Raw genomic sequence first — 23,568 nt, 5'->3', positions numbered from 1 at the left:
CACACATGATGTTTTTAAGTGATCATATGACTATTAACTAACTTTTAATCTTAATCATTCATGTATACTTGTATGACTCTAATTTATTATTCTTATACTTTGTATATGAGATTTTTTCATACTTGAGATTATATATATATATATATATAAAAGTCTAGTCATCTCATTAACATAATTAGTTAAATTATTTAACGAGCTCAATTTTTAGCTCAAATTCATAAACCAAATTTATCAATCTAAATAAAAAGTCGAGTTTCAAACAAATGTCGAGTTGATTTTGTTTATTTACCTCCAACCAGTGACGGAACTTGACCCAAAAGGTCAAGGTGAAGCTAAAGAAGTTTTAGACAAGTGACAAAAAGTGTTGTAGTATTATGTTCATTTGCCTTTCTATTGTGCTATAAATAAGGTATTGTTGTTGACCCATTTTACATAGCCATGCAATTTTTCATAACAAAGTTGCTCAATGATTTTTTCTTATCACAAGAAGTTTTAGCTAAATTTGAAATTATCTTATAATCTGTGAAAGTATAATCATTCTAGACCAAGAGGGCCAATTCAATTACTTGCAGCTGCATAGTTTCAAAATTAATATCAATCATTTTCTCAATAGTTAACATTTTTAATGTGCATAAAAGAAAGGGTCTTTAATACACAAGACCAGCCTCCAATATTGACATTCTTCAAAGCAACAATTACATACAAACTGTACATGTAATAATGCACCTGAAATCCACAGCAAATAAATGGTGGAGTGATTATTTCCACCACCTAATGGCTAAGTTTTAATCGTTTGCATACCGGTAACAGAAGTCGTGACGGACATATTCGCATAGATACAATAAAGTTCGCATTCATGCGAACTAACTACTAGTTTGCAATTTAGACTAAACCCCACCTAAACCCATTTTTACAACCATATTTACACATATTTAATGGGACGGATATAACAAAGTTCGCATCCGTGCGAACTAACTACTAGTTCGTGCCCCACCTAATACTCAAACCTATCATTAACATTTTCTCCCAAAGCTATCACATTATAGTTGTATATCAAAATTTCTTTCCCATCAATAAATTGAGAAATGAGCTTGAATAGTTTTTTTACTTATAGTCATAAATAAGTATAGTTTGAGCTTCAATTGACACCACAAATCAGATTATAGAAATCATATGTACATTATTACTGATACATTGACATAATTATTCACTGAACATAGATTACAGAAACATAAATATGTAATAGTAACCAAGAGTTTTAAGTATACCTGTATTAGAAATTGTATAAAACTATAAGTATACACTTGCATTTTCCAACATCCACCAAGCCAATTAAGCAATAACTTCAATAAATCTATTTGATGCCCACATTCTTGCTGCATCAGAAATCTTGTTTCCCTCGACCTCGATTCTTCTCAAACGAGGCGATTTCTTAACGAGCATCTCGATAGATTCACTTTCTATACCAAAACAGTTCATAATATCAACATTTTCCAATCTTTTGCAGCTCCTCAGCATAGACACCATAGCCACACTAGTGAGTCTTTTACACCCTCTTAACCTTAAATCAATCAAATGAACACACGAAACTAACATCGAAATCAATTCCTTGTCGAGCAACATTTCGTTATGTGACAAATCCAATTTCCTCAACTTCCTCAAGTGCTGCCCCAATGTGGCAAGCAATCCGGATTCACTTCCAACAACATCACAGTTTATGAGTGCCAATTCTTCAAGCACATTACTCATAACCAATCCAACAGCCTTTAAACCTTCACCGCTTAAAAGGTAACAACTTTGAAGCCTAAGACTTGTTATGCACCTGAAATTCATCGCCACGGATTGAATATGGTTGTTATCAAGGTCCATAGGTAATCGAAGGTCGAGTTTATTCAAATTAGACCTGCATTGAGAAAGTAAAGTCAGCTCGGTTAAGCTGTGAGACATAAAACAAGAGTGTCAAAGTTCAAATCCCATAAATGCACTCTCTTCAATAAAAAAATAGTCTTCTCTAAAAAAGGCGGCTTAATGCACGACCGTATGCATTTTGAGGGTACATACATACAGTGTTAAACTCACAAATGAATGGACTATTCTAGGCAATGATTCAAATTGTGGACCACATCACAAAATATGGCCGCAATATTGTGGTACAATGATGTGGTCGCATCGGGCCACAACGCAACCTCATCAGATCCCATTGATTTCAAAAATATTTTTTCAATTATAAAATAATTCAAACTGCAGCAGCTGCAATAAGCATCACAACGGCCCTAATGACAGCACTTACAGCAATTGCAACTTTGACCACAACCGCAATTTAAAACATTATTTCTCGGATATGTAAATACGACCTTCAGGTCACAAGGCAATCAAACTTATTGTTGCGCCATACTTAACTTCTTGTTGAAAATGACTATAAAAAATAAAGATAGACCTGCATTGAGAAAAGAAATATAGCAAACCCTCTCTACTTCCACCACCATCATAAAGCAAAAGTGACTTCAAAGAGTAACAATTCTCAGCAAGTTTGAACAGAATACCATCAGCCACAACCCTACAAGTTCTGATCTCAACTTCTTCAATACTTTTCAAGCATTGAACAAAACATGAATAAGACCCACCAATACCTTGACACCTTTGAAGCTTCAATCTCTTAAGTTTCTTGCACCTTCTCCATAACCAACCCACTCCATAGTCATCTCCATTAATACCCACAAAACAAACACTCTCCAAACCCAATTCAAATTCTCCATCATCACCATCATCTTCATCAAAATTGTAACTTTCCAAAACCCCATGTTGACTTTCCACCTCAACTTCATGAAACTCAATTGACAAGTGTTTCAACGAAGGGAAACACAAAACCCACTTCAGAAAAACACGCCTGGGGAGTGTAACAGAGAGAGAATTCAAAAAGGTGCAAGCTTTAGAGAGAGAAGTGAGGGAGGAGAGAGAAACAGGGCCAACATGGAATGCTAGAGAACGAAGGTTGACACAGCAAGAGGACACAAGGGAGAGAAGATTAGAAGAAAACGCAAAGGCTGCGGTGGTGGCGGCGGTGGGAGGAGGAGAGAGGCGGAGAGAGAGGGAGGAGAGAGAAGGGTGGTGGTGGAGGAGAGAGGAGAGAGAAGGGGGAATAGAAGAGAGAGGAGAGAGAGAAAGGGAAAGAGAAGTGGTGGATGAACGGTGGAGATGGAGCCAACGTTTGGAGACAAGAGAGAGAGAAGAAGATGGAGGAAGTTTAAGGAATATTTCTTCAAGGAGTTCATCACATAGGATGTTGTCCATGTTTTTTTTGTTTGTTTTGTATTTCTACTGTGTGCCATTCTCTACTTCTAATATCTTATTTATACCATCAAGATTTGAGTGAATTTAATCTCCAAATCCATTGGGGTTTGTATGAGTCATTCTAATATCATGTCCCAAATTAATCAGAATGTGACTTTTTATTTTTAAATTTTCTTTTACTCATGTAGTAAAATGTAATAGGTTTGAGACAGAGAATGAGACAAGTTGAGTATCACAGTAATATACTTAAAATGAGTTAGTTTGTTATTTATAATGTGAGGAGATATTGTCGCTAGAACATAGATTATGTGTCTCAAAATGACTATGTCATCGTGTCTCTAGTCAATCAACTTTTTCTAAGTAATATAAAAATGTTGATATGTATTTTCAAAAAAAATTTCTTTTTAATTAAGTGACACATTTTCATTAGAATGAGACATGAAAGTAAAATATGAATTAGAATATGTGATTTTGTACCTCTTACCATTACCAAAAATAGTGTAAAATGTTTTATGGAATCTTAAAAGGTTAGAGTGAGTGAAAATTATTTAGAGGAACAATCATGCATTGCCAAAAGTATTAATTTCTAAGTTATAGAATGATGGGATAATGATTATACCATAAAAAAGGAAATTAAATTGTTAATCACAACGTCATTAATTTGATAATAACTTCGAAAATCTTGTAAAAGTTGATTTCTTGACTGCGCTACCAACCTTATCGGTTTCTTCCACAATGTGTTGCTAGAAGTTATGCGAAATTAGGTGAGAGATGAAATGGGTCGAAGGTGACATTTGTTGAAAAAATGTCATATCATCCTATATATATACTATTAATAAAGTTAAAACAAGTAATAACTATTATGTATGGTATAATTTTTAAATTTCATTTTTATCCTTTTAAATATTTCCTTAATAAATATAAACTTCCATATTTTGCTTTCATTTTTTATCAATACATTAATACTCATCCACACATTTTTTTTTATCTTATCTCTTTCTCAACCCAAATATAAAACAATATGAAAAAATATATCCAACAACTCAATAATTATATTAGATGCACGATAAATTTATAAAAGTTTTGTATATATCATATTAATTATTACATCTTTTATTCTTAAATTTACATTTTTTATTGAACTTATATGTTTCATTTTTTATACTTATAACTTATATCAAAAAAATCAGAATGCGGGTCGATCAGCACGGACTGCCTGTCGACACGCTAGTACTATATAAAGACAAATCATGGTATAACTTCCACATGGTGTAATTTTCAATTCTTATTTTACCTTTTACATTATTTAATTTGTAATAAAAACCATATAATTCTAAATAAAATTTAGTTCTAAATTTCAGAAACAAAAACATAAATATATTTAACTCTAAATATGATGTTATAGATACCTCATTTACACATTTTTTTGTGTATCATAATATCTTATAGATTTGATAAATACAATGATAGTATGACTATATTTTATATTATCACTATATCATATATCATTCATATATTAATTATCAGTAACCCTTATATAAAATTAATATAAATTAATGGTAAATGATTTACACTTACATTACACAAATGTTAAACTGATATCTTACACGTCCCATGCTATCGGACAGATTTCTATTTAAATATGTGAAGACAAAAAGAAGATTGGAGCCTAAGATAAACATGTCATAAGAGGCGAAGTTACGTTCAAATCTTCTTTTTTTAGTCTACAGTTAATATGTAATAATATATAATATAGATGGTAGGAAAAATATTATATGTATTTAATTAAATTTATAAAATGTATATATTATTAATATTATTATTTATTTGTATTACGTATTACTTACTTGTATAAAAGAGTCAATAACTAAATATTAATAATGAAAAATTCTTACACAATCAATACATACATTATTTTTCTCTAAATTAAAACGAAAGGCCTAACATAATATTCCTAGACAAAGAGAATATTGGAAGAACATAAAATAGGGAACTTGCTTAGAGATAGACGCATGTACATAGGACGTATAAGACACTTATCTAGTTTGAGATTGATTCAGGTTTAGGTTCTTGTCTTGAAAAACGTGTCTCACATTCTCATTAGAAACTTAGATAAATATGTTATAGGAGGCCAAGTCACATTTGACTTTAATTTTGTTAATTTTAATATATTCTTATTGAGATTCTAGAATTGCACCATCAATTTTGGGACTTATGATAGTATTACATCCTCAATTTTGGGACTTATTATTTATATATCTTTAGTATAAAAATTTATATACAGTTATTATATCATCTTTCATTTATTTAGATTACTTTTTTGAAGAGTTAATGATAATTAAATATTAATAATAGATAATATAATGTATAAAACTCATATACTGTTTATACATATATTTATTTCTCTTTGTCTTCATTTAGTAGGATAGAATTAGAGTGGAGAAAAAAATAGTTAGAGATTGAATAAAAAGAGAATATTTCTCTTCTTTAGTTGTGAAGAGAGAAAAAGATGAGAAAATAAAAAGTATATAGGACTCACTATAATTTCTTTTTCTTCTAATTTGGTGAGAAAATGGAGAGATAATAGTGATTTTATATGAAATGTCTAATATTCCTTCAAAATTTTCTACTTGTTTGTTTTAAGAGTGTAGTATCTATGTAAAAAAGCATAAACATTTTATACACAGTTAGTGCATAATTCATAATTTATTTGTAATAATTTTAATTAATAGTCGATTATAATTGAAAATGAATGACAGATAGTACAATAATAGTGTAAAAAACACATCCATTATTGTAGATATATTTTTTTATCCTTTTTTAAATACGACTAACATACATAAATATCTTTAAGATATAAAAAATATTAATTAAAAAACAATTAAAATATATATAATAAATTTTATAATTTTAAATTATAACCTTCATTTTTAATTAATAATAAAACAAAAAAATTTCCTTATTCTTGTCATTCAAGTATAAGATCATCTTTCTCTTACCAGTTTTTATCCAACCAAACAAAAGACTAAGAGAAGAAAATACATATTTATCTTATTTTTCTTTTGTTCTTCTCTTACACCAAATATTACAAAAATCTATTATATTTCTTCAATATAAGGACTTCGTTTTCTCCGGGATAACTACACCTTGACATTGAGAATCTAGGAATATATATATATATGAAGAGATGTCTACTTACATTCAGGTTAAGTTACACTAGTTACACTTAATATAAATGATTCATTTTCTTAAATCTAATGGATCAAATGGGTGAGTGCAATAAATGATGAGAGAAAAAAAAAATCTCAAATAATTTATTGCACTCACCCATTTGGTATGTTGGATTGAAGAAAATAGATGACTAAGATTGAGTGTAACTTTAACTTAGGTTAAACGGATCTCTTATTGTATTATATATATATATATATATATATATATATATATGAGATTCATGGCTATTAAAACGAGTTTGATTGATTTTGTAAGTTATTATGAACTTACTTTGCTTTCTTTCTAGATAAATATTATTTTTTGAATCAATCATAACTACAAATATTATTGGACCATATTGAATCATATTAGGTATTGTACCCAAAAAAGTAGAGCTGAATTTCAATAAGTTTCATGTTTAGATTGGATGACTTTTTTTCTCATAAGCGATCCAAACTAAGCTACAAACATGACTAGCAACAAGTTTCTTTCATAGAAAAAAGACATATTTTAGACTCATTAATTTGGGATATTGACCATGTAGTTCATAATGTTCATCATGCTTATATCGAATAGTATAACAAGGTTTCTTATGACTCTCAAGATGAGGTTTTGTCCTAGTTTTGGTGGGGCTATCCAAAGCATGGACAAGTCAAAGTTAACATTGATGAGAGTTGTTTAATTGATCAAAACTTAATTGGTGATTGTGGTGTTATACACATGAAGGTAAATGACTTTCTGAATATTCAGCTAATTTTGAGACAAGATCTCGCATTTTAATAGAATTGTTGGCTATGAAACAAGGTTCGAAATTGTCTTAGAACTTGGGACATCGTCATGTTATCATTGAATCTAATTATCTAAAAGTTTTACAAATTATTACAAAAGGTATATCTATTTGTATACAACAACTCTCAATTGTTATTATTGAACTCCATTATTGGTTGGCAAGAGGATAAATTGTTCAATTTTAGATTTGTTATAAGGCCAAGTTAGGAAGGCAATTTATGGAAGAGTAAAAAGTCTGAAATTTAACACATCTAGGAGCTAAGTTTCTTAAATATGGAGTTAAGGGTTTAATTTTTGTCTCAAATACATTCTTCATAAAAACACAACATGATTCAATGATCTATAACATCTTTAGTATATACTAGAAAATGCACCCTTGTATTTTTTGAATATCTAAATGTACCCTTGTATTCTTGATAAAAACACTTGGATAGATAAAACCTCAAATCCTTAATACAAATATTTTTAATGATATGAAAACATTTTTTTGGATTAATAAGTAGCTCATACTTAAGTTTAATTTTATTCCCAAAATTTGTTAAATGATGTTTAATTACTTTAATATTTATTTAAATTTCATTTATTTTTAACCCTTAAAATAATGTGTGCTTTTAATCTCAGATACTAACAAGGCGTTGGTCTAGTAGTGTAAGACTCTATCGGATCCCCAATGTCAAGAGTTCAATTCCTGGGATTGGCACTTATGGAAGCCACGAACCATGAAAGAGATTAATTCCTTATCCAAAAAGGTGAGAAATACATTTGGTAGTACCGAAAAAAATCTTAGATGGGAAGCTTAAGAATTATTTAACAATGGAGTTTTTGACTTTTTAGGTAGGTTGACTTAGTGAATGAGTTATCTAATAAATAAAAGTTTAAGTGAAATTATTGATTTCAAAAGGGAATCTTGTAGAATTGAAAAGCTAATTTTCAATAAAATACTTCAAGTTTGCATAGGGCTAATTACTTTTTATTACAAATGTGGAGTAGAAACTCCAATATCATGAGCTTGTGGGCATACACATATGGAAATAATAATTAGTTGACTGTAATTATCTCTGTAATTGTCTCTATAATTAGAAAATTAAAATATATGATTAGAAAATATTTCCTTCCGTCACAATAATTATAATATGTGTCATATTTAATTATCTTCTATAAAAATATTTCTAAAAATTAAAAAAATAATACACATATCATAATTTTAGTGGCCGAAAAAAATAACTTATATTCTAATATTATGAGATATTGTATTTCTTTATTAAAGATATGTGGTTAAATCAACTACTTGCACACCTATAAGCTTTCAAATAACTTCACAACTACATAGCAAGAAACATGAATAAAAAACTTATTCAAACCAAAATATTTTTTTGTTGGTTAGTTTTGGAATATATTGACATCGACTTCTTAAATGCTTTAAAATTTGAAAGTGAAATATATTGCACTTTCTTATTTACATTCGAAAATGGTTGGAGAAAGGGGTAAAAATATGATGCAAGAAATATGGAAGGATTTACAAACGATGATTTTCACAAATGAGTAATAGTTATAATTAGGTAAATGTTACAGACCAGTAACTGTTAGAGATGGTAAGTGTTAAATATGATTTTTAACAATTCACTAATATTTTGATCCACTATTCCAATGTCTTCATTAAAAAATTTAAAAACATTTTCCTTGATTAATAACATTTTGCATAAGACTAAGTATATACACAAATGTATATTTCATTATATAATTAACATTTCTTGGTACCATCAATGGTATCATTTACTTCTTTACCTAAGGAACTAATTCATTTCATGGTTCGTGACTGCCCCTCCCAACAAATATCGTTCTCAAGAATTGAACTCTCAACCTTATGAATCCAGTAAGACTTTACATCACTAGACCAAGATCTTGTTAGTTTATATAATTAATATCAAACCAAACCTTATTTTTATCATGTGTTTTATATGTTTGTGCTTATGATTGTGACCGATGCTTATCAATGACGAAGATGTAATTTTATGGTAAATAAAAGAATAAAAATGTCATTATATATTATCTTTGTATGTTATTGTGTGGTATTTGTCTCTTTTACTCCATAGATGCATATGCATGTAGAGCGGAGATTATGTGCACCACTTTATATCCTCATTTGTGTTTTAATCTAATTAAAAAGTGTCATTCAATTAAAAGTAAAATTTATAAAATAAAAAACAAATCTTTTTATATTACATAGAATTTGATTTTCTAGAAATATAGAGACGTGAATTTTTTTATAAATGATATATTTTTTCTAGCTAGGATCAGCCACGTCCCATGCTTTGAGATGGATTTGTATTTATTGTGAAAAATAAGATTAGACTAAGATAAAGATGTCACAACTCATAAGAGTAGAAGTTACATTAACTTTTCTATTTTTAAACTAGAGTTTTAGTGTCCGAGATAATAAAGTATCTTATCACATCATGAGATAATTTATCTCCTTAAATATATTGATTATTTGAGGAACATATATATTGTCCTACAGTTTGTGTCACTCCATGTGTCATGGGTTTGTGATTGGTCAGAATAATATTTAATAATTAAATTTTAAGTTAAATATATTTTTTCTGATCAATCACAATGCCATGACACATGGAGTTGTTGTGTACCTGATTGTTTGACATGTGTCTTGTTTTTTCCTTTATAATATATTTTAAAATGAAAACTTCTAGAAATTAGTGAAATAAGACATGTATTGAACAGTCAATAAATTTAAGGAGATAAATTATCTTTTAATATAAAGAGATACTTTAATTCTCAAATTAAAAATATGAGTCCAAGATTTCTCAACACATATCACCATTAAGCAAAGAACATATTGGCAAAAAAAAATGCTTGGAATTCAATTGAAAGTAAGAGCTTGCTTGGAATTAGAGATAGAGGTATTGGATCATTCTATAAATAGGGAGTTCCGTTGTTAACGGGGTATGAGAAGAGTGTAAAGTCACAGATCTTGAACCAAAACCTTAAGATATTAGTTCTATGAGTTTTTTCTATTTATAAACCCTTTCACTCATCCTCTTACATCCAATGTGAGACTTGACACTTGAATAAATCCAACGATTTCCCCTCAAGTGTGGGTACCACACACTTTTTGACCGCCCCTCATTAAATCCACCATGTTTTAGTCGAACCATTAACTTTGATACCACTTGTTGAACCATTGGAGAACATCCAATAGGGAGTTCCAAAATTCAATTGAAAGTAAGAGCTTGCTTGGAGTTAGAGATAGATGACACGTCCTTGGTTTGGGATTGATTTTGGTTGTGGTTCTTAGTCTTGAGAAATATATCTCACTACAAAATAAGATAAATATGTCATAAGAGGGGAAGTCACATTTGATTTTTATTTTGTTAATATTTTTGTTCTTGAAGGGCTTTCAAAGTGGCGAGGAAATATTTTGTCCCACTTTAGGAATTGAACTTTTGTTTTGACCTTCAAAAATATTATTTAGTAAATTTTGTTATTTATAAATAGAATGATCATCAAATTAGTTATTTAAAAATAATAAAATGCCATCAATTAAATCTAAAGGTTTAAAATGACACCACATCTTTCCTATAGGGACTTATTTGGTGTCATGTGAATTTTTCAGGGACAAAATTTTACACTATGTTCCAGTAATATTAAAATTCCAAGGATTTATTGATAGTTATTTTTTAGAAGGCTAACTTCGGGTTCATTATATATCAATAATTATATTGTTTTAGTGGGTCCAAACTGCAAAACAAGTCTATCACCCACTAATGCACATGTTGATTTGATAAGTAACTCACAAAATCACCTTAAGATATCTATATATTATATAATAGTAAGTGAGGGTGCACGCCGCCAGACAAGGATCTACTGTCCCAAATCTTGTCTCAGACCAATCATATTATGTCACGTCAGTTAAAAAAATTAAATATTCATAACTTTATCAATTTTATTTCATTATGATCGACTAGGGATGTAGTTGGGAATATGGTTGGGAACATCAGATCCCCATCCGTACCCATCCAAACCGATCAAAAAGAAAAATCACAATCTGATTCTAAAATCTAATTGAACCACATTCTCTTGTAATTTAACATTTCATAGACATATTCTTGACCTTTAGTACTAACATAATGATGTATCATTCTTATGTATATTGTCCTAAATATGGTAAATATTAGTATATTCTATGAGAAAAAATGTATACATAAATGTCTATAAATTTTAGAGGAAAAATATATAGTAATAATGTAAGACTTTTTTATATTGTAAGACTTTTTTATATTGTAATTGCATTATTATCATTTACTTTTAATTATTATTGCCTTCCAAATATTAAGAATCAAGAGCAAAGAAGTAAAATATGAATTTCATTCATTGAATGAATATTGAATTGCGTGAATTAATTGAGTATTGAATTGATGATAATACAAAGTCACAATGAATCCTTTATATAAAATGAAAGAAAAACTAACTACCTTAACCAAAACTAACTAACTAACCACCAAAAGCCCAATACAAAACTAACCCAAATAAAAAATATATTTCAACATTGATAATCGATTAACCATATTGTTAATCGATTATCCATTATAGAATTACAACTATTTTAATATCCCTGCAAGCTGAAATGTATCATACATTCCAAGCTTGAAATGATCGTATTGAACACGATATACTCTACTATTTTCTCTTGCTAGTGAGCGAATTATCATATCCCAGTCTTGAAATCATAACGTGAAGCAATAGTGATGTTTAATCATCATAGGTAGAAACAACTTCATACAAAACTTAACCATCTATTTTGACATAAACATAACCAACCAAACCAACCATAATGATGAAAGAAAGAAAAAATGGATCTTAATCTTGATTCTAATATATTGCTTTAATGAAGAAAAAATTATAATATTGTGTGTTTTATAAAAGAGTTAAAGAAAATAGAGTAGTAAAGAAAACATATAATTGGGGTAGATAAGTAAAGTCAATAATGATTTGTTCTCTTATGTACTTGAGCTCCTAAGGTTGGATTGGAATTTGGCACATGAAGTGTTATTAAAGTCAAATTAAGCACCAAAAAAGTCAACTTAGTTATTGATTCTGTCAGGTATTGGAATCAATGTATTCATTAGTTAAGACATTAGGTTATTGGTCAGATAATGAATCATTCGTTAGATTAACTCAATTTGTATTAAAAATTTAATAAAATCATTTTGTAACAATATCTAATAAATTTTTATTCTAAATTTAAAGATTTATCATTAAAAAAATATCTAATTAAATCATTAAACAATTAACAATGAAAATTTTACTAGAACAAATTGTCACAAATAAGTTAAAAACATTATCAAATAATATATTTTACACTTTTATCGCAATAAAGATTTGGAAATAAGTTTTAAACTCAATTAAACAACAAAATATTTTTGTTCTAATATAAGCTAATAAATAAAAACTATGTTTACAATAATGATAAGCATAATTACTAATGAGTTAAAATAACATGATTGTTTTATGCGCAAAATAATGTCATTTTGATATTTTTAAAACTAATTTAATAAATTGAGTCGAATAGATCTAATCGATTAAGTCGTCAATGTTATGCTCAAATTAGCTGAACTAAACCTATTTAGTGCATAACCAACCAGAAAAGTAGCCTCAACTGGTAAGAAGCCCGATTTATGATTAAAAAAGTTAGACTAACCACTCTGAGTTGAATTGAAATTAATAATTATGTTGACATTTGTTTAGTTAGAAATCCACAAAAATTATATTTAACGGATGGTTAATAATATATCCTTTTAAAAAAAATTCTAAAATTTATGTTAGTATATGTTATTTGCAAACTAATTATTAAGATTAAGAGAATAAAACATCTCTACATACAAGGATGTAATTTATTCACTTTAACCAGTTAAATTATAACATTTGTTATATTTTCTAGATTTTAGAAATATTTTTTTGTAAAAAAATGATTAAATATGACACATATCATAATTTAAGTGATTGTAGAAGATAATTTATATCCTAATAAAATAATATACTTTATTCTCTAATATCAATTAATAATATATTGTCTTATTAAATCATCTTATTCAGAAGAAAATAACATTATATCATTTCTAAATTAATCATTAATAAGTATAAAGAAGATATCATATCAGTTTTTGTGGCACATATTAATTTCTTGTACATATAAAGATGCAGTAGAAGAATATATATTTTCAATTATTAATAAAGAAAATATCACATTTTATATATTTTTTTAGTTTCCCACATGTATATGCTCGCATTAGAGACAATCTTGTCTGAGTCGGAACATAACTTTACCAACAGACATTTTTTCACAACCCAAGACCTTGATTAAGAGAATCAAACATATATCACTTAAACTGACGCTCGTTGATATCACTATTCATAAGAGTATATATATTTTTTTATTCTTTTGTTGGGGTTAAGTGAAAGCATAAAATTTAAAATTAAAAAAAAAAAGGTAAGAATGTAGATTTTTTGTGGCTCTGCGTTTCCCACATTTCTCCATTGGAGAAGAGAAATCCTTCCAAGCGACGCAGATAACAAGCAATGGCATTAGCATTATGGAACATTGGTGTTGGTTCATCCTCTTTTAAACAACAAACGGTGTCGTTTGAGGTTTCTTGTAGGAAAAGAGACAGAGACAGTATCCATCCGTACAAAGTTGTTGAGATAACTCCTCCTCCTAAATCTCTTGGCATTCGTTGCTTTCCACCTGTAAGTTTCCTAATCTCTCACAATCACTATCAATTAATTAATTAATTAAATGGCGGCTCAATGCACGAGGCTATTACTTTTCCGAGTCTGTAAATATAAGCAGACTCTTATCTTGAGAGATTGTTTCCTAGATTTGAGCACGTGACCTTTTGATCTATTGATGCAAAATCGACACTAGTTGGGTGAGTCAGTCACGCATTCAGAAAGTGATTACTTTCCTTACCTAAAGGATTAGGGAAAACTCTTGGTTATACCAAAAAAAAAAGACATGGGTTGATTCTAAGGATGTTATAATCCCAAATTCTAGAAAGTTTTTATGTTCTTTAAATCAGTTCATTTCAGAAATTCAGTGGTCTGAAGAGTTAATTGACTGGCCTTCATCCACCATAGGAAAGGAATAGAGTACAGAGACTAAAATTTTGAGGGTATCTCCAATTTAAGATGCTTTGAGATTAAGAAAAAAACTTAGTTTGGGTATCCTAGTGCACGATGCTCCTACCGAGTTAGGTTTAAGGAGGGTAGATGTACAAAGCCTTATCCTTACAAGTGAAGAGGTTGTTTCTAGGATTTGAATCCATGCAACCTTGTCGTTGTGTTGATGCTATTGCTCGCCCTCGAGAGGAAAACATAGGAGGGGCTCAAATTTATTGTTTTAAGGTTTCTGTCCTTTTTTATTGGTTTGGAGAAGCCATCATATTAGAGCCATAGGGGATAGAAGACTATATTTGGTCTTTGTCCTTGTAACTTATATCCACGATTTGGAGATTACTGTGGATGTATATGAACTTGAAGTGAAGTTGTGAATGAACCGGAACGTAGTAATGATTGTTGCCCGAAGCTGATTTATTGTGGTTCTTACCAAATGATGGATAGAGATAAGATGTTACCAGAGGTGTTCTGTTGAGGAAAATTGTGTTTGAGGCTGCTCAAGCTCAAGGTTTTTTAATAGTGTTCATGCCACTAACAATACCCAAGAGTAAGATCACTTCATAGGAATTGAAGCTGAGTAAGTTTAGTACTCAACATTCTCTCATCTCAACTATTTAGTTAGAGTAATTAGAGCTTTATCTTTAGTATGACTATTGTTGGGTGGTGTTTTATAGTATTGAATATTGGGCGACAAAGAATTTAATATGAGCATAATCTAAGTGCGGCATAGATGGGGATGTTATGGTGGATGAGTAGACACACAAGATAGGGAAAGATCATGAGTGAATGCACTTGAGAGAAGGAAAGGTAGCACCTATTAACGAAAAGATAGTAGAATTTCCACTAAGATGGTTTGTCCGCAAGAGAAGAAGGCTAATAGAGGCCCCAATAAGAAGATTTGATCAGATGGATGATAGCTAATTGTTAGAATTAGAGGAAGAGCAAGAAAAGCTCTATATAAAACGATTAAAAATGTCTTGGAACTAAATGACCCTTCTAAAATTTGTTTTGTATACGAAATATTGTGACATCATTTGATCCATGTAACCGACCTACCTAGCAGGTAAATGCTTTTCGCTATGACTGTTGCTGAAAAGTTATAGGGTTAGATGGAAATTGAGAGAAATAGAGAAGACCCCCGAATAACATGAGATACAATTTTTATCCTCCATAAGATTGTGAGATCTGATCAATGATGGATGTGTTACAAAACATTACCCTACTGCTTCTAATTTTACTGATCATCTTACATAACAATACTCCTAAGTCCTAACGCATGAATAACCCTAATGTTCTAACAACCTGTTAATGAATCAAGACCAATGCTTTCTAGTAAGTATTAACAATAAAATGCTAACTTCCTTGTAAAGACTAAAGAATGCCTTTTTTTCAATGTAAAAGACTGTTTGATGAATACTATGGACCTTGCAAGCTTGTATGTGGCACTTGCTTTAGCACCGATGGAACTTTCCGGACCTAGGTAGCAAGTATAAAGCTCTTCGATATTATATAGTAATGTCCAAGACTTTTGCCCATTTTGATATGAAAGAAAAACTATGGACAACCGAACGAGAAAGAAAATGGCAAAGGGTAATAATCATTTTGTTCTACATGATTCTCGATGTTCTCAAAGTCTAGATATAATACACTTTAGAATTAAGTACTTACCCCGGAGTTGTACATGCATAAGTTATCATGAGAACACCATAACATCAATTACATGGCAAGAATGAATACAGTTGCAAACTGTTTAGTAGATATGTATTTCTTTATAGTTTATACAGAGTTAGGTCAAAGTAGATATAATATGCCTTGGTTCTTGAATGGAATCACTTCTAAAGATCCCAATCTAAGTGATTAAGGCTGAGTTATAGGCAAATTGCTATTGACAGCTTAACTGCGAATTAAACTCACCCCCTTCATGAAATAGTTTGAACTGAATTAAACACTGAATTGTGACGGAAACTACTGTTTGAAGAGGAAAAACTGTCGATATAGTCATTTTCGATGGTGAATCATTTGTCTTCTTATTGCATGGCCATTTGTACCTCTCTATCTCAGAGGAATTGTATGCATCTTCCTGAAAAGGCTACTTTAAAAGAAACCTTGCAAATTTTTGGCATGCTATTCTAAAATAGATCAACTTAGCCTCCATTCTCTTTGTCAAACAACTTTGCACTCTAGTAATTAGTAATATAATCTAAATTATTCATTGGAAAGTAAAAACCATGAATATGCATGGCTTTGGATGATATATGTTCCTGCTTTGAAAATTATGACATGGTTTCCTGAAATTGAGCTTCTCAGATTGGAAGAATAAAGCTGTGTATTATATAATTCTAGCATATCTCATGCTATATGAGAAGTGAGAACATATGAATGGGAATGCAATCTTTTCTACGACGTAGACATGCATAAACTCAAGACAATGCACATGTTGGAATATACAGCACACACAAGCAAAATGATAATGAAATTTAAGTATACTACTATTGTTGCGCGTTTGATACCCGAGCAGGACATCAAACCGGAAGAGGTCCCGTATAAGTTCTATCCGATTAAACTGTTTGGTCAGATCGGACAACTAAAAAATTCATATATATTCCAAGTTAATGATGTATAAGTGTTGAGTTGGGATAGAGTTTCACGATTGATTTTATCGCATATGTTCCATTTTTGGCTTTTTTTATTTAATTTGAGCAAAAGAGCCGGTCCAACCATCTAGTTTAAAGCGACTAAATTTTCAGCGGTTTAAAGCGGATTGACTTGCTAGACAATTTTCTAGCCTGTACGTAGTTGTTCCCTATTCTGGTCTATGGTTGGACCAGTGAGACTATCTAGTACAAACAACACTGGTTTTAATGGAACAGTGGTATATGGTTCATATGAGAAGAGGAATTGTGGCAAACTATTTTGGTTAATTAGCATTGTCCATTGCATTATGGTTCAGTAAGCAGAAAACTAGTGGTAGATCAATTTTTATATTCTTATCACTTTTTCACATATACCACATTTTACTCCTTATATTTCCTTTTATATCATTTTCATTTCACATTATATCATCGATTCAATTATCGATGCTTGTGATCCAACATTATGAGAATGTAAATAGGAACACATTTATTTAATATTCTTATTTGTATTTAATTTTGAAAGCAGAACTTGCAATGTGGGGAGAGTGTAACAATAGAAGGACAAGCTTATACTATTTCAGCAGTAACACATCGGTATCAGCTTAGGAAAGGAAAATATGAACCAAGTGAGAAGAGACTTGATGTTTTGTCCACAGGAAGATACTTAGTCAATTTATACTTGGAAGATTTATTGGAACATTCTTGATGTGTAAACTCATGATAGAATTGTATTTTATTTCAACATGTAATCTCTTTGCCAACAAGGTATTGGTCTAGCAACGTAAGGTTCTACAGGATCACCAGATAAATCAAAATGTCAAGAGTTCGACTCATGTGAGGGATCTTTGTTGGAATGGGAGCACACACATCCTGAAATGGATTAGTTTGTCTATCTTCTCTCACCTTTATCCTCGCCCTATTTTTTTATTTTATTTTGCTTTTGCAGATATAAATGAGATTGTTGAAGCCCTTCAAAAGTTCAATTGTTGAGATTAATTCATGAGATGAAAATCTTGAGTGAGGATTGCATCTCTATATTAAAAAAAACTAATATAATCCCCATAATCAAGGTATACTTTGTAGTTTTTTTCTGTCAGCTAATATAACCAATATTGGGTAAGAAAATGTTATATGGATTAAATGTTAAGTGATAAAATGTGAACATGATAATAGATTTAATATAGTTGAAACCAAAGAATGATCAAGTGATTCCTCTCCCTGAGCTTCTTGTTGAGCGTATGAATGCACGATCGATGTCCTTTGTAGGCACGCACGAGTATTTGGCACTAGAGATAATCAAAGGTGAAGGGCATGGAACTGCAGTAGATTGGCGGACATTTGGCATATTCTTATATGAGCTTTTAATCCGTCGAACACCATTCATAGGTTTAGCGAATAGAGCGACTCTATTTAATTGGTTGGCTAGCTCTTAAGGGTTTGTTTGTGAGTTGGTTTCTGAAGGACAAAGAAGGTAAATGAAAGGCTTGAGAACCATGAAATATACTTGTAAGATGGCTCCCAAGCTTCCCCTTCTCTCTCTTGCCCTAAAAAAATTAACTCACAAATAGTTCATAAGATTTCCAGAATCTTATACCGCGAGTTTTACTACAAGGGACTTGATCAGAGGCTTACTTGTGAAATGTTAAATGGGCGCGCTGTTTCGTTGCGCGAATCCTCGAGAGGTTCCTAGACAAGAGACCATGAAAGCAACAACACTCACAGCTGAAAAGGTTCCTGGTGTGAATCCTTCTGGCAATTATTTAGATGTTGATTTCTTTTGATTCTGATGTTTGTTTTCTCCTTTGGACTAGTGGTTCCTTCTTCTATTTGTGTTGTAGTACTTCTTGAGAGTTTATACAGAGTTAGGTCACAGTGGATAAAATATGCCTTGGTTCTTGAATGGAATCACTTCTAAAGATCCCAATCTAAGTGATTAAGGCTGAGTTATAGGCAAATTGCTATTGACAGCTTAACTGCGAATTAAACTCACCCCCTTCATGAAATAGTTTGAACTGAATTAAACACTGAATTGTGACGGAAACTACTGTTTGAAGAGGAAAAACTGTCGATATAGTCATTTTCGATGGTGAATCATTTGTCTTCTTATTGCATGGCCATTTGTACCTCTCTATCTCAGAGGAATTGTATGCATCTTCCTGAAAAGGCTACTTTAAAAGAAACCTTGCAAATTTTTGGCATGCTATTCTAAAATAGATCAACTTAGCCTCCATTCTCTTTGTCAAACAACTTTGCACTCTAGTAATTAGTAATATAATCTAAATTATTCATTGGAAAGTAAAAACCATGAATATGCATGGCTTTGGATGATATATGTTCCTGCTTTGAAAATTATGACATGGTTTCCTGAAATTGAGCTTCTCAGATTGGAAGAATAAAGCTGTGTATTATATAATTCTAGCATATCTCATGCTATATGAGAAGTGAGAACATATGAATGGGAATGCAATCTTTTCTACGACGTAGACATGCATAAACTCAAGACAATGCACATGTTGGAATATACAGCACACACAAGCAAAATGATAATGAAATTTAAGTATACTACTATTGTTGCGCGTTTGATACCCGAGCAGGACATCAAACCGGAAGAGGTCCCGTATAAGTTCTATCCGATTAAACTGTTTGGTCAGATCGGACAACTAAAAAATTCATATATATTCCAAGTTAATGATGTATAAGTGTTGAGTTGGGATAGAGTTTCACGATTGATTTTATCGCATATGTTCCATTTTTGGCTTTTTTTATTTAATTTGAGCAAAAGAGCCGGTCCAACCATCTAGTTTAAAGCGACTAAATTTTCAGCGGTTTAAAGCGGATTGACTTGCTAGACAATTTTCTAGCCTGTACGTAGTTGTTCCCTATTCTGGTCTATGGTTGGACCAGTGAGACTATCTAGTACAAACAACACTGGTTTTAATGGAACAGTGGTATATGGTTCATATGAGAAGAGGAATTGTGGCAAACTATTTTGGTTAATTAGCATTGTCCATTGCATTATGGTTCAGTAAGCAGAAAACTAGTGGTAGATCAATTTTTATATTCTTATCACTTTTTCACATATACCACATTTTACTCCTTATATTTCCTTTTATATCATTTTCATTTCACATTATATCATCGATTCAATTATCGATGCTTGTGATCCAACATTATGAGAATGTAAATAGGAACACATTTATTTAATATTCTTATTTGTATTTAATTTTGAAAGCAGAACTTGCAATGTGGGGAGAGTGTAACAATAGAAGGACAAGCTTATACTATTTCAGCAGTAACACATCGGTATCAGCTTAGGAAAGGAAAATATGAACCAAGTGAGAAGAGACTTGATGTTTTGTCCACAGGAAGATACTTAGTCAATTTATACTTGGAAGATTTATTGGAACATTCTTGATGTGTAAACTCATGATAGAATTGTATTTTATTTCAACATGTAATCTCTTTGCCAACAAGGTATTGGTCTAGCAACGTAAGGTTCTACAGGATCACCAGATAAATCAAAATGTCAAGAGTTCGACTCATGTGAGGGATCTTTGTTGGAATGGGAGCACACACATCCTGAAATGGATTAGTTTGTCTATCTTCTCTCACCTTTATCCTCGCCCTATTTTTTTATTTTATTTTGCTTTTGCAGATATAAATGAGATTGTTGAAGCCCTTCAAAAGTTCAATTGTTGAGATTAATTCATGAGATGAAAATCTTGAGTGAGGATTGCATCTCTATATTAAAAAAAACTAATATAATCCCCATAATCAAGGTATACTTTGTAGTTTTTTTCTGTCAGCTAATATAACCAATATTGGGTAAGAAAATGTTATATGGATTAAATGTTAAGTGATAAAATGTGAACATGATAATAGATTTAATATAGTTGAAACCAAAGAATGATCAAGTGATTCCTCTCCCTGAGCTTCTTGTTGAGCGTATGAATGCACGATCGATGTCCTTTGTAGGCACGCACGAGTATTTGGCACTAGAGATAATCAAAGGTGAAGGGCATGGAACTGCAGTAGATTGGCGGACATTTGGCATATTCTTATATGAGCTTTTAATCCGTCGAACACCATTCATAGGTTTAGCGAATAGAGCGACTCTATTTAATTGGTTGGCTAGCTCTTAAGGGTTTGTTTGTGAGTTGGTTTCTGAAGGACAAAGAAGGTAAATGAAAGGCTTGAGAACCATGAAATATACTTGTAAGATGGCTCCCAAGCTTCCCCTTCTCTCTCTTGCCCTAAAAAAATTAACTCACAAATAGTTCATAAGATTTCCAGAATCTTATACCGCGAGTTTTACTACAAGGGACTTGATCAGAGGCTTACTTGTGAAATGTTAAATGGGCGCGCTGTTTCGTTGCGCGAATCCTCGAGAGGTTCCTAGACAAGAGACCATGAAAGCAACAACACTCACAGCTGAAAAGGTTCCTGGTGTGAATCCTTCTGGCAATTATTTAGATGTTGATTTCTTTTGATTCTGATGTTTGTTTTCTCCTTTGGACTAGTGGTTCCTTCTTCTATTTGTGTTGTAGTACATGTTTGTTTGTATTGTGTAAAAGGATGCAATACAACTCTTGTAAGTCCATGATAACCTACTATAAGAAATACTAAAAAGAAAAGGTAATCGAGTGTATGAGATTCTCACTTAGTGAGATTTTGGAAGAGTAGATATATAGTAATGCATTAAATTGAGAAATAAGGCATTAACTTTTCTTTAGTAATGGTTGTTGAGTAGTCCCATGTGATTTAGTTTTTCACATAAAGTTCATCTAATGGTAAAGAAGTATGATTTAATAGGTATACATTAACACTATCAGTAAATTATCGATTATTCATATGTTAACCACATTTGACTCTTAAATAAAAGTAATACAAATCAACGGTAGACGATGTGATGATAATATAAAAAGCTATAATATTATTCAACTCAAATATAACCTATCACACGGCTAAGTGCACTAAGCCTTAACTGTTGCTTATAATTGATTAATAAGTTTATGAAAAAACTACTAATCAATTCTTATTATTTTCAAGTATCCTTATCAACCCCACTCTCAATTTCTCTCGATATCTCTATATATTATATAATATAAATTTATCTATAGTTATAAAAACCGTTTCGTACCGGCTGGTTCAACCGGAAAACTGGTGAACCGGGCCCCTAACCGGTACGGTGCAGGTGTTGAACCGGCCAAGTATCAAAACCGGTCAAAACCGGTCAAAACCGGTGAACCGGCCGGTATTTTACTAAACCGGCCGGTTTATACACATTTTTTTTTTTTAAAAAAAAAAACTTAAAAACTTAAAAATCAATTACAATGTGACCCATCTTTCCAACTCTTCTTCAACCCTTTTCAAGGCACATACTTCCAAGACATACTTAGATTACATCTTTTGGTTCCGTAACATTCGTGTGTAATCTCGTGACATTTGTGTAATATTGGAGTATTGTCTGAAGATAGGATTTGGTAGAAAAGTATAATATTCATATGAGACAACTTTGACTCTTTGGTGTTAAATATGAAAACTCCAAATTTATTTGTTTTGTAGAGTGAGTTGTGACTTATGTCATTTATTTATATTTTGTGGTTGTTAAGTGATACTTTTGGATTGATATATGTTTTTTAATTTAGACTTTGAATTTGTTAAAGACTTAAAGTTGTTTATTTATGTGAGTTTTGAGTAGATTATAAATATGGATTATAAATTTGAGTATCTACCTAATTGAAATTTTTGTTATAGGTATATATATATATAAATATAAGTAGGTATGTCCGGTTTAACCGGCATACGGTTTAATTACTGAACCACTGGTTGAACCACTGTACCACTATACCAGTACCCTGACCGGTTTGATAACCGGTACGGTTTTAATAACACTGAATTTATCAATTACAAATTATCATTACTCATCTCAATCTCTCTATATATAGATACATATTGATTAATTACAAATATCATTTCTCAAACAATTCTATCTTCATTCTTAACAATTTCAGAAAATTTATTTTGTAATTCGCGGTTCTAAAAATTGATTGTTATTAATACATTTGTTCTATTTTCAGAGAACGGTGAATGCTGACATCTGTCTTCATTACCATGAAAGTGGACTATTTATAGTTTAGTTTAGGAATTGACCAAAAGGTTAATGATTTGTTTGGTTTAGGGTGGAAGATGAGAAGATAGAAGGAAAGAATAAAAGTATAATGAAAGAGATGAGAAATATAGTATAATTAAGAGTTGTTTGATATAAAAGAAAGAAGAAAGAAATAAAAGAGAAAGAGAAGGAAGTTTTTCTTAAATTGACAATTATATCCTATAAGATAATGAAGGAAGTGTGAAAGTAATGAGAGTAATTTGGTCATTTGTGAATGTTGGTGTGTCTTTTCTCACTTTCTTCACACATGTGAGGAGAGAATAATTGTATGGGACCCACCACAAA

At 30.9% G+C, this 23,568-nt stretch overlaps 2 protein-coding genes across 3 annotated transcripts; one reads left to right on the top strand and one right to left on the bottom strand.

Annotated features, from left to right (window-relative positions):
• On the bottom strand, window positions 1,004-3,314 carry LOC109350668 (F-box/LRR-repeat protein 4-like). The gene is made up of 2 exons (XM_019591913.1): window positions 2,438-3,314; window positions 1,004-1,903 (listed from the first exon to the last, which is right to left on the bottom strand). The coding sequence occupies exons 1-2, from the start codon at window positions 3,289-3,291 to the stop codon at window positions 1,333-1,335; spliced, it is 1,425 nt and encodes a 474-aa protein (XP_019447458.1). The 5' UTR covers window positions 3,292-3,314; the 3' UTR covers window positions 1,004-1,332.
• Window positions 13,757-17,866, top strand: LOC109350667. Of its 2 annotated transcripts, none has more exons than XM_019591912.1 (2): window positions 13,757-14,049; window positions 17,638-17,866. In XM_019591912.1, the coding sequence occupies exons 1-2, from the start codon at window positions 13,882-13,884 to the stop codon at window positions 17,815-17,817; spliced, it is 348 nt and encodes a 115-aa protein (XP_019447457.1). In that variant the 5' UTR covers window positions 13,757-13,881; the 3' UTR covers window positions 17,818-17,866. The 2 variants fall into 2 exon arrangements, with proteins under 2 accessions (XP_019447457.1, XP_019447456.1); XM_019591911.1 differs by having other exon boundaries at window positions 13,769-14,049; window positions 17,635-17,866.

The sequence above is a fragment of the Lupinus angustifolius genome, chromosome LG06, assembly GCF_001865875.1.
Source record: "Lupinus angustifolius cultivar Tanjil chromosome LG06, LupAngTanjil_v1.0, whole genome shotgun sequence".
Lineage (NCBI taxonomy): Eukaryota > Viridiplantae > Streptophyta > Magnoliopsida > Fabales > Fabaceae > Lupinus > Lupinus angustifolius.
This window is presented reverse-complemented; position numbering and strand designations above follow the sequence as displayed.

What these genes read in the sequence shown, in the direction of transcription:
- LOC109350667 (XM_019591911.1), top strand. Translation starts at nt 13,882, where the DNA reads ATGGCATTAGCATTATGGAACATTGGTGTTGGTTCATCCTCTTTTAAA. An exon ending in GCATTCGTTGCTTTCCACCT is followed by an intron (nt 14,050 to 17,634) that starts GTAAGTTTCCTA and finishes TAATTTTGAAAG; the next exon opens with CAGAACTTGCAATGTGGGGA.
- LOC109350668 (XM_019591913.1), bottom strand. Translation starts at nt 3,291, where the DNA reads ATGGACAACATCCTATGTGATGAACTCCTTGAAGAAATATTCCTTAAA. An exon ending in TATTTCTTTTCTCAATGCAG is followed by an intron (nt 1,904 to 2,437) that starts GTCTATCTTTAT and finishes TTCTCAATGCAG; the next exon opens with GTCTAATTTGAATAAACTCG.